General features: G+C 42.6%; 1 protein-coding gene across 3 annotated transcripts in view; it reads right to left on the reverse strand.

The window, feature by feature from the left end:
• The window catches only part of CXADR (CXADR Ig-like cell adhesion molecule), a 35068-nt gene extending 30134 nt beyond the window's left edge, over positions 1 to 4934 (reverse strand). For 2 of the 3 annotated variants that reach the window (XM_034071465.1, XM_034071455.1), the window contains exon 1: positions 4803 to 4934. In XM_034071465.1, the coding sequence (XP_033927356.1) occupies positions 4803 to 4854 (52 nt within the window). In that variant the 5' untranslated portion in view covers positions 4855 to 4934. Of the gene's footprint in view, positions 1 to 2064; positions 2143 to 4802 lie in introns of those variants that run through there. The other variant, XM_034071474.1, reaches the window with a different exon arrangement.
• Positions 4935 to 12765: the final 7831 nt, after the last annotated feature.

The raw sequence follows: 12765 nt of genomic DNA on the forward strand, positions 1-12765 counted from the left end.
TTCTCTGTAATGTTTCACACAGCTTCTGAAAGCTCCATGAAATGAACCAGAAGCTGCAAGAACAAAAAGAGAACCCCTGCCATTAAAAGCTTATGAATTCACGCAAGCAACAAATTATTAACTTAGGAAGTATGATAAAACAATATTAGCCCCAAACCAAGTTCCCTAGTCCGTACAAATCTTTGTGGGCACTGTGGCAATTAAGCTTTAAAACTTTGATATTGAGATAAGATTTGAAGATTCCGATTTTCTCAGAAAGCATTTCTCAAAGCACGAATGCAATCAGTAACAAAGTGCTCATATCAGTAACTTATAAAAGTGCTCATATGGAAATGTATTTTTTTGTAAAGCAGCAACAGGAGCTAAATCTAAGCTATTAGGAATGGCAGTTTCATCTCTGTATTAAGCAGACGTGGCTTCAGCAGAGGCTATGACAAGCAATGGAAGTGAAGACAGGCAGGCAGCTGAAGTTTGATGCAACACAGGGGAAGCAAGCATGGTGGAGGAGGGAGCAGTGAGAGGAGACCAAAGTGACAAGCTGTAATAATCTCCACAGCAGCATTCTGAAGCATAAAATACTTTCTGATAACACAGAATAGTTAAAGCAGTATTAACAATTCAAATCTCAGGGTCAATGTCACAGCAGAAACTAGCTGTTCAAGGCATCTCCAGTAAAGCTTTTCATACTTCTTGAAACACCAAGATCCGGGAAACCTAGGAAAGGAGTCCTGAACTTCAGATACATTTTTATATCAAGGGATGCTTGAATCCTGCAACTTGTTACAATTACTCGCCAACAGGATGAAGTGTACCAGGTTTAGCCATTAAGGAACTGGGGTATAAATGATTATGTATCTCCTGTGGTAGTTGAATTTCTCCTAATTTAAGCTTCTGCAAGATCCTGTTCCATGCATAGAAACATGAACAGGCTTAAGTTCCTTATTAAACACATCTGGCAACACGTACGAGCTAGCAAATGCTGACTTACTATTCCTGCATTAGGTTCAGCTCCCGTGTGCATGTTATTGGAAATACTTTGGCAAGTTTAATTACAGGGCAATAACCAGAGACTTTTCTCAAAGCTTACCTGTATTTTATTTTTACTTAAAAGTTTAATACTCTATTAATAAAGCATCACACATTGTAGAATTTCAATATAGTACAAAATTGCCTACTACTACTACTAAAACAAATACTAAAAAAGGTAAAAACCCCACCATTACAAGAGCACCAGTAAAAGATAACTAGTCAGGAATTTGTTTGGTCTGTAGTGTTATTCACCATAAAACTCTACTTAAACTCTTATCCTCAATTTCAGCATTTATGTGCACAGCATCACTATTTTGTATAATGTATCTTCTGAAGGCTAAATGGATCACCAACATGTAAACAGTTTTGAACACCTATACAAAGATAGATACTAATCTGGCTATGATAACATTTCCTAGTTGTTAAAAACTTGTGTTCTGCTATTACACATTTTTAAAAGGTTAACAGCCAGAAGTGTATTTGCTAAATCAGGATCACAGTTAGGCACCTGTATTTATTCTATTTTCTAAAACCCTACGCAAACTTGAATTAAACAAGATGATTTCCTCAACACTGTATGGCACAGAAAAGGTTACCAACAGGTACACAGTCCTGCTCTGAAGCCATAGCATTGCCAAACACGTGCTGAGTGCAACTGACAGTGAAAAACAATACTTTTTTTTGTATTAGCTCCTGAGATGACCACGCATTCTAGAAAGCTTAAAATGAATTAAAAAAAAATGGTTTACACAGTTCATACATCCATAGGACCTAACAAAATGATATGGCAGAGCTTAACATCACAACTGAGCTTTCCTCTTCAAATCAGAATTCCGTGCTGCCCTTTGGAAAACAGTTTAATACCAGTTATCTCAACAAAATATTTCAAGATCTGAAGAGGTACATCATTTCTATTACCGTAGTCCAGGATTTGTTGACAGCTATATGACATTCTTTTAAGTTAAACTGAATTTCCACATGTTAGGAATCTCCAACTAGTTAAAATGACTGATCATGCACAAGTACAATACATACCAACAGACCGCTCAAACAGCCAGCAGATTTTCCCTCTTCACTGATTTGGAGTGCAGTTTTAGATTGAGAAGAACTAGCACAACTGTAAGAGCTATTACCAATGCAGAAATAGTCATCCAATTGTAAACTCGTAACAGAAGTCTGTAAAACAGCAGAAGACTATTTCACTACACCAGCCTGTTTTGTGGTCATCTTGCAGAAGGCATCAATGCCAGGAGAAACTGCCACAAGTTATTTATCAGTTGCACAGGCACTTAATGCCAACACAGACACTAAAATTACTTCATTACTAATTATAAAAACAGAGCAGGAAAAAATTGCTCTCCCCTAATACTCTAAAATTCTCAAGGATGCACTCCTCCCTTCATGCAAGGGAAAGGGAAGTTCCCAATTTATTTATATATGACAGTGAAATGAACCCTCACAGAGGAATTAAACCCCTAAGCAGGGTTCAGGGACAGTTTAAATCCAAACACTCTCCTATTTCAACACATAATGGTATAGCCCCTTTGCCTGATTAAAGCATAGTTTGTACAGTCAAGATAAGCCTCCTTATTTATACAAAATCGGTTATTTTACATTCTCTACTTTTAGTGACAGTGAAACTAGGAAAATTAAGCTTACAGGGAGGGGACAAAAGCTATGAAAAGAGCAAGACTTAAAATAACATGACAAATTATTCCAGTACCACAAACCCAAGTAAAGACTTCAGCACCTAGACAATCCTCCACCACCAACAGCTTTTACTCAACTGCACAAAAGTTAGCTTCTTCTACGTTTGGTCTACACAGACAGCAGCAACTTACTGACATCCACTCCCTCAGTGAAGGAAGTAATGTCTATCTGGAACACAGACCCAGAAATGTTAACTCAATTTGATGGGGAAAAAAAAACAAACCAAACCCTAGCAAGCTCAGAGGATGTATTAACTCCTATGATACACAGATTATTAGTAAGAGGACTGTGAAATGTATGTGTTTTTCAGGGTAGAGTCATACAGGTAATTGTGCAAAAGATATTCCTAATCAAAACACAAATACAATACTTCCTTTACGAAGGTGTCCAATTTCACCATGATGTTTGATGAGACCTCTATACTTCAGAAGAGCTGAAGTGTAAAGCCAGACCAAAACTTTACATTTCCTCATGTATTAATTATTCCAAGCTTCATGGTATCATAGCCTTGTTGGACAAGCTGACCCTTGAGGTCCCTTTAAACCTGGTATTCTATGATATCCCAGCAGTGATCCAGCTCATTTGCAGTACGTGTAGTTATACTCACAATAATAAACTTTTTTCACAGCTTGAAGTTACATGAAGTGATTCAGTATGAATCTTAATCACTAATGCTCTCAACAAAATACTTGTAACTTACCTCTTAGGTAGCATCTATCTATTTTCTAGCTCTGCTTAGAAAAACAGGGTTAATATAGAAATACCCAAATCTTTCCATGCAGGAGATGGCAGGTCATCATTCCATTATAGGCACAATTTTGATCCCGTGACTAACTTCCCAAAACAGCCCTCACATCACCAGAAACATTAACATTTCAACAGGAAACAAAAACTGGCCTCCTGACACCACTGATGCACATTTCACTGCGAACCTGTTTTGTCATCTTTTGTAGTCTCACATGAGCTTAGGTCAAATTTAGTGGAAACTTACACAGCTTTAAAAATATGTTTAGGAAACATTAACATAGCACTCCAACCGAGTTCGTTACAGGAACACAGTAACACCTTATTTAAGAGCTGAAAAACATTTGCTTGGTTTTAAGTAGCCCAAGCCCATTGGCTTGTTTTCTGTAGGAGGGAAGGGTTGGAGGGCAGGGGGATTTGTTTGGGTTGTTTGTTTTGGGGGTTTCTGAGATGTCTACTCCTTTGTTTCCTCTCAACAATAAAAACAAACGAATTTAAATCCATCTAATTCAATTCCTTTCCCGCCACCCTCAAATCCTCTCATGCTTCCTCCAGAGAGTTGCATCATGGACATCCAGTCTGAGACAAATGGGGTGCAAGTGCTCCTTGGAAGCCGCCTCTTCTACCCTCTCAAAAACGAGGCCAGCCTTTAAGCCGGACGCACTGCACGGGCAGGGCTGGGGTTTATGATCTGAATTTGTTCAATAGCTTGGTTTTTTCACCTCGGTTTTCGCGCCTGGTGCGCTCTCCGCCACACGCCGGCGGCGGGAGCCACTTCGCCCGTCGCCATCCCTCCGCACACGGCGGCAACGGGAGAGCAGCAAGGCAAAGCACTACCCGCAGACGCTTGACATAAAAAGAACATCGCGGAGGGTGGCCTCCGGCCACGCCGAAGACTTTATGGAGGTTGGGGTGGGTTGAAGGAGCAAAGAGACAAAACCGCGACCGCAACGCTTGCCGCCCCTCCGGCCGGTGGCGAACAAAGCCCCGGTCGGCTCCGCAGCGCACCCCAGCCACCGCCCGCCCGGGCACTGCGCCTCAGCCGCCGCTTCCCGGCATCAGCCGCCGGCAGGCGTGGGCCGGGCGCCGACGCCCACCCATGAGACGGAGCCCCCGCCGTCGGGCCGCCTCCTCCCTCAGGCACGCAGGCACGGGCGGAGGTGCGGCGGGGCTGGTGCCCCCCGGTCACCGCGCCAGAAGCCAGGCTGCCACCAACTCTCCCGCCCGCGGCCCTTAAACCCAACCCCAAAGAGCCGCCGCCGCCTCTGCCACCTCCCTCCATTCCCGTCCCGTCTCGTCCACCTGCTCCCGGCGCCCACCTGCGGAGCAGAGCAGCACGAGGGACACCACGACCAGCGCCGGAGGATCCATGTCGCGGCGCGAGCGGCGGGCGACCGGCACGGGCTGCTCGGTCCCGGCGGGCACCTCCTCCACCCACGCGCACCGCCCAGCAGGTGAGCAGCGTCACTTCCGGGCAGCACCCAGACCGGCGGTGGCTCGGCGGTTCCCCCGCCGGCAGTGGCACCTGCCGCGCTCCCGACCCTTCCCTGTCGCGGAGCTCCTCAGGCCGCCCGGAGCTCCCTCCGCGGCTGCCCATGGCCGCGCACCTTGGCAGCCGAGGGGACCGGGCTCTCCGCGCCTCATCGGCGGCAGCGCGCCTTATCGGCGGGGCTCACCGCGCCCGCCGCACCGGGTCCAAGGGCCCAAACCCCGCTGTGAGAGAGTGAGGGTGCCGCGACGGTGAAGCGGAGTCCGGGGTGCTAAGAGCGCGGTCACCGCCGTAAGGGGGGCACCGCTCCCGACGGTAGCCCGATCTCTGGCGGTTTCTTCTCTCAGTCCCCATGGCAACGCGGGTATCACGTGTTGTGCTTCCCTTACACTGGGCACAAGTCCTTCGACGGAAAGATCTGGAACTGAAGAAAGCCCGCAAGCGAGACAAAAGGGAGATCAGCACCTATGTGAGGGGCGCAGTCGGGTCTTCCCTTGTCATAAGGCACGGCTGCCCTGTGCCCAGAATAGCAGTCGAGTCGAATACAGTGTGGGCTGTATTCGTGTACAGCAAAGTCATCAGTTATGTTTATCAGATGATGAATCAAACTTGACAAAGTTCATTCTCCATAACTGTGTTCTATATATTCACTGCTAGGCATGTATTACTGTGTGCTGCAAGGTGTATACTGTATATTGCTATGCATGTGTTATTGTATACTGCAATATATAAAGCTTTTAACTGGCATGAACATGTTTCTGCCACTATTGTTTATTCATAGAATCATAGAGTGGTTTGGGTTGAAAGAGAAATTAAAGATCGTCTAGTTCCAAGTCCCTGCCATAGGCAGGGACACCTTCCAGATTGCTCCAACCCTTGTCCAACCTGGCCTCGAACACTTCCAGGGATGAAGCATCCACAGCTCTTGTAAAAGTACCATCTCCTCTGTTAGATGTACAGCTCTGTTTAAATTAAGCAGGTGTCCCCATAACCAAATATTTACACAAATGCAAAAGCTATGCAGTCCAGATTTTGCAGTCCAAACAAATTTTAAAAGGGATCATATTACTGTTTGTTACTGTTCTTTGATGTCCCTAATATAGTTCAAATGCATTTTTATATTGTCATGTTCTGTACATATGAGATGACAGTTTAAAAAAACAATGTTATTTCTACCCGTGTTAGATGAATAGGTGACTACTCATAAGGGTATTTTCCCAAACAAAAAAAAAGAGTTGTTATGCCTTTTGTTCAGTAAAGGAAATCAGTGGTGTCTCCATTTCTGACTGGAATTGTGACTATATATGAAGGTGCACTATCATCTTTCAAAATGGTTGGTTACTCTAAGTAAAGCAGGAGTTTTTACCTGACACCTCAGAATTAGTTTTTTTACTAAATAGGGTAAATGCATTGTAATTTTTCACAAAGGTTCAGGTAAGCACTGCTTACATCTTGTGAGGACATGACAATTCACAGTGTCTGTTAGATCTCCTTTTAGCAACAAATGTACCCAATAAGAAGTGAGGTACTTCAAGCACAGAATTTTAAACTGGGAGAGTTCAAGCATTTTATTTAATTACAGAATTGCCTTTCCTTTCTATGAAGGAAGGAAAGTATCCTTCACGTAATATGAAGCCACAGGAACCAGAACCTCAAAGCAGAGATACTAAGATTTTGGTTTCTGTTGTTTTATATGTGCTGCAGACTTGAGCTTTAAAGGGGAAACTGGTTAGGCTGACTGGATGAGTGAGGTTTCTTGCTGTACAACCACTTCTGTCAACACAGAAATTATATACCATGGAAAGTATAATGAGGCAATCACAGTCATTACAGAAAGATAAAATGATTCGTCATTAGAATGGAGATGCTCATTCTTCTGTGAAATAAATCCTAGCTAGTAATTAAAATACATACTACACTGCATTTAGGAAGCATGAGGTCCATGTTTGTCTAGCTAGACAAACCTATTCCTGGTCTCATAAATCAAAAGCAACACTGATGCAGTCATGCTTACAGTGCTGAAAATTGTTCACACTCATGCAAGTTAAAAGCACAGCAGAGTACAATGTTAAAATAATTATTTTTAAAAAGCAAAAACTCTCCCCCTCCCCACTGTAAACCTTGGTCCAGCTAATAAGGCATAAAACTACCTGACTTATTAGAGGATGTGACATTCTGTAGATATTGAGTGGCCTATATACTTCCTGGAACACAAAACACAATGAGGGAAAAAGATAACTGTGAAAATGACCACTCACAAAGGAAAAGGTCAGGTTCAAAACTTTTTGAACAGATTTCTACTAGTGCTAGCATTTTGGAGCAAGCCCAAAAAAGGCTCTTGGGGTGAAAGCATAATCCGGCCAACAAGGAAGAGAGAGCACCTAAAGCAGCAGCCTGCAGTCCACACACACATTTTGCAAATGGGTAATCATTTAGCATGTATTTTGTGGAGAATACTGTCTCATGCTCAAGAATCTTAAAATTTATGTTAAATATTAAAAAGTCATTTCCAGTGTTTAAGAGAAACTTCAGTATGAGAACTCCCACATCAGTGTCAGTCTAAATGTGTAAATACCTTGGAATAATAAAATCAATACAATATTTTCTAAATTTTTACATTTTTTTACACACAAAAAAACCCCAAAACATAAATTCAGAAGTAATTTTAAAATAAGTTTACAAAAAATTGTGTGGTTAGGACTGCTTAGTATAACCAGTATGTCCAAAACTAAACTTTTCAGAGCCTGAATAAAATGTGTTGCATATTTCTGCAACTTCTGCAATAATTTTTAAAGTAAATTATCCATTAATTTTAAACCCTGGTTGTAAATTATTTGTGTTTCCTGCTTTGGAAATGCTTCCACAAAGTGAAATCACTATTGGTTTGTTTTTTTGAGGGGAAGGGTGGAAGAGTATCAAGTGAAGTTACTCATTGGCTGGACCTACAGAAGCAGTGAAATGGAAGTAATTCATACTTGTGTTACACAAGATCACAAAGGACGGGACTGTGTGATAAAATGGAGCTCTTCCCTGTTTCAGTTTCTGTCCTGTGCTGGAGGAGCAGCTGTGATCAGCTGCTGCAATTCTTGAGGGAAAATTGCCCATTGGGCTGTACCCTTCATGTACATAACATGTCTCAAGAAGGACAAGATTAAAAATAGGGAAAAAAGATGAAGAGAAGAAGCAAGTAGTATCTTTGGGACTTTGGGTCTGGATTCCTACTTGTAGAAGGGAGTGACCACATTTTCTTCTGGAACACATTTTCTTCTGGATCAGAAGACTCCATCAGTTTATCATTCAGGCCAGAGCCAGCACGAGGGAGGACACAGGGATATTTGGCCAGGAGAGGGAAGATGGGGTAAGAGGATGGGACAATTCCTGTTCCCGGGTGTCAGGTGTGAGTCTACCTGGAGGTTGGTTATTTAAACTAGAGGTGCCACAGCCCTGCACTCCCCCCACCCGTGATACTCCCACATGTGTACTTGTGCTGGAACTGCAGCTCATGACACCAGCTGATAAGATAATTTGGGAAGCCAGGCTGGCCAGATACGAATACTGTTTGTGTTCAGCCAGCTGAGCTCCCTGAAATGTTTCCTGCTTATTTGCCTGAGTGCCAGCTGGCATAAAAAAGCAGGGGGGTGGGGGGCAGGACTGTGAATCAGATGAGATCAGTTTAAGATGCTGTGGTACCACATCTGGAGCTGCAAGAAAGGAATAGTCTAGCTTGTAGCTTTTTTTGAAAAATAAAAATCCAAGAAGTCATTTTTTTCCAAAGTAATTTTTGGCATTGGTTATAGTGGTGTCCATGCCCCAGTGTTGCAAGGAACAGGCACTTCTGTACTGCTGAGCTTTTTGGTACTAGCTGTCCTTATCAGCATTAGTTAAACAAGCCCAAGGCAAGTCAGGCTGATGTGCTGAAAATAGCTGCCAGAGTCAAGAGCGTACATCAAGGTCTCATCAACATGGGGATTTTAGCGGGCAAAGTTACAGAGCGCTAAGTATTTTGTAAGGAAGCTTTCATGTGTATCCTCTCGCCTGATGCCCCAACTGGCAGCCCGGAGCAGCATCGCATTCCTGAGGGCGGGGTGTGCAGCCTCCCAGCTTCCCCACTGGGACGAGTCTAGCGAGATTATCACCCCCGCAGCTTCCACCGGGAGAGCACTCCGGTGATGCCTTGGAGGAGGCGCCGATCTGCACGCGTGTGGTGACCGGATGACTGGGTTCTGCCTTTAACACCCTTGGTTTCTAGTTAAACTTTCACGCACTTGCTACCTTTTTATAATGATGACTAAATGCAGTCCATTTCCCCAGTCATACTGGGGAAAAGAAGAAGTAAAGGAAAAATTATCCCGTAATAGCTGAGATTTAATTGTCTTTAATTCGGGTTAGTGTTTTTCATGCACTATCTTGATAGGAGTTAAAATAACAGCTTTCACATTTAGCACCTTAATCAAGTGACAGTTGCTATCAGGGTAAAATTCACACTTTGCTGTGTTCCTCTTTTCAGAGAGACAATTTTTAGCAAAGACGTTTTAAGAGGGCATCAATTTACACCTTTGTGTCCCTGTGGTATTAAAGTTTAGAAATACCTCTCAGAGGCTACTTGAATGTTTGCATCATTTAGATGAAAAAATAGCAGAAAGAAGTATCATCAGTCCCCTACTGATCGCCATTGATCCAAACTTAAAACTACATATTTATGATGTGAAAGGGAAACAAAATCCGTGTGATGTACAACAGAGTTGGTTTGTTTAAAGTCCAGAAGAGAAGTGTATTGTGTGATTTGTCTTCATGGAAATATTAGTGCTACATATCTTTTGTTAGTTATATATTGGAGGTCTATTTGTATTCAAACTTTTGTATGTGCACATAGCAGTAAGAGTGCAATATCTGATGGCTGGAATATTAATACAATTGACAGTACAGATTTGTCCTATTTTTCTGAGCTAATAATCATCACAGTGAGGCCTTGAAGAAAGTTTCCTATAAGACGAAAAATAGATGTGATTTCCATAAGGGATGAAGAAGTGCTTCTTTAGCAGCTGAACTAAAGATGCACTATCTCCAAAAGAGGTGACATTTATGCCCCTCTCTCTTTTTTTCCTCTCTTTTTGCACTGAATTTCAGCTGTGACATTTGCTGATGCCTGTATGACCCAGCAACAGCATTCCACTGACAACACAATCCCAGTCCCCCCTCCCTATTTTCAGCTTCACAGTCACCAGACTTTACTTTGTGTCAGCTTTGATAATGATCTCACAATTTAGTGAGCTAATTTAGCTCACCAAATAGGAAATAAAACTACTCCCCTCCATTTTCTTTATGAGCTTAAATTACCTGCAGAATAGATTGCTGGCCATTGCTGCAGCCACAAAAGCAGCACAATATGAGAGGAGGTGAAGTTGTGAGAAAGGATTGGAAAAGCAAGCAAACAAGCTACAACTTGTTGATTGTAGCAATAACTATATCCTCTTAGCTGCCTTATGGAGTTTGGCCTTTAGAGTGAAATCAGCTGTATCATGGAGCAGTTGTGTTGAAACACAGCTACACTTGTGAAGAAGACTACATTCCCACTCCTACTACTGACTACTTCTGGAGGGAATGCAGCATCAATGCCTATAGCATCCATCCAGCAGTTGTACCTCTAACACGGATCTTCAAAATTACAGCCAGAGGAAGACAGCAGTTATGTGCTTTCTCACAGGATTAGCACGGGTCATGCTGTATTTGGGTTGCATTCTCCAGCTGGAGCTGCTCAGTACTTGTGGGGGAATTCTTGCGTGGCCAGACTGGAAGTGATCATTAGAGAGCTGAAAGGCCAAAGGAAATACAGAAACCACCTATAAATAGGCAGAAAGGTATAAAAGCTGGCATCTGTTGATAGAAGAAGGATGTTTGTAGTTTTTTTCCTAGTGTTTAGAAAAAAAGGCAAGCCTGGGAACAGGATCCACACCTGCAAAGAAGATGGAAGAGAAACTGCATCTGAAAACCAAAACCATTTGTGAGCTAGAAGTAATGGGAAGTGGGTTCTCCAATCCTTCAAGGAGTACAGTTCAAGAGGAGGATAATCACAGAGATGGTAGAGACATTAGCATTTCATACATAATCCCCAAAATTAAGTCATTTTTAACAGTGCAGAATAAGTAGCTGATGGGACAGTAACTTGGGACTGCATCATGAGCTTTCTGTGTATTTTGTTGGTGTGAGGCATTTCCAAATAGTGCTTTTGCCCTTACCAGCCTCTTCGGTGCCTGTATCCACCACTTAAGACACCAGTGATGATTTCTGAACTGCTACTCAGCTGCCACTATCCTACTAGTCAGTCAAGTTTCTTCTGGTGTCACTGCTGACATTGCCCAATCGCTAGCAAGCTGATCAAAGCCTGTTCCTGAGATGAAATCCTGGAAATCCTGAAGCAAGATTTTCCATAATCAGGGAAAATTACCCTTTCATACCAAGCTTGATGCATATGCATTAAGTGGTATAAGGGACAGCCTGTGACCTAGAGTGCACAAGCCTGCAATACAGTATTTCTAGTAACTGCCCTAATAACTATGTTGTGATTAACCCGTGGAAGAAAGAAGAAAGTGCATTAAGACAGGAGCCAATCACGTGTAACACTTACTTCATCTGGCATTCATTTGCTTATTCTTCCAGTCAGACCAGATCTCAAAGGCATGCCCAGATCACTCCTAGTATATGTGGCCTGCCAGCTCACGTGTCTGGATACAAACCAACAGTGGATGGAAGAACAGTGGAAGCACAAAAAACAGTAGGAGGAATAAAATAATGGCAAAAATAAGAGATAGTGAGCGCAAATACAGGATGGGGGAATAAAGTGTTTCATCTGATATACTGGCAAACCAATTAAAGATGCTGATGTAAAGAGCAGTTTGTAGAGCTCAAGAACAGGAAGGTAGGTGCCATTTCATGTCCCTCAGCTAGCTATACAGTGCCAGTGTGTTAGATGCCTACATTTTACTCCTTGTCCCACACTTCACCTTTCATTCTTTACCAGTGTGAGGTGCTTTGTGATCAGCTGGCTGCTTCCTGAAATATTTCTTGCATAGATGTCTGATGCTCCCCTTCCCCAGGGAAACCTGGCTGGTTAGCTCAGGGATGTAGAATCTGCTTGTTGCAGGAGCTCAGGTGTTTCAGGGTAAAAGCAACAGTTCTTATAGCCAAGCTCCTCGAAGGTATCTCAGTGTTAGCTACTGTTGTTTCTGACAGAACAGTTAAATAACAGTGGGGACTGTATGTCAGGGCACACAGTGCAAAAGATTCTGAGGGTATTTCCATTGAATAACACTTGTTACTGTATATGGCATCATTGAAGAATGGCAATTTTCTTCAATTTGTTTGAAGCCTTGTGCTGCTTGGCATTTTCTGTTTAGCTTGTACTGTCATGAGAAACAGAACTTCCATTAAAAATTATCAGAACCTTCTTACAGCTGATAGACTGGGAAGACTTGCAAAAAATCATAAAAAAAACCCTGAAAAACCCAAAAAACCCAATCCACCACCAACCCCCCAACCCACCACCAGAAATAAAAATACTCTTAACTCTTTTTTCTTTTTTTTTTGTTTGTTTGGGGGTTTTGTTTTGGGTTTTTGGGTTTTGGTTTTTTGGGTTTTTTTGGGTTGGGCTTTTTTTTTTCATGCAGTCTCCCTATTTGGGGTGTGGGGAGAAGGAATTATTTCTTAAGGTTTTGATTGGCAATAATACATAATAGGGTTGCCTAGCCCTTTATGAGATGGATGCTACCTCCTCATCATCATCATTTCTATATATT

This window comes from Melopsittacus undulatus, chromosome 2, assembly GCF_012275295.1.
Source record: "Melopsittacus undulatus isolate bMelUnd1 chromosome 2, bMelUnd1.mat.Z, whole genome shotgun sequence".
Classification (NCBI taxonomy): Eukaryota; Metazoa; Chordata; class Aves; order Psittaciformes; family Psittaculidae; genus Melopsittacus; species Melopsittacus undulatus.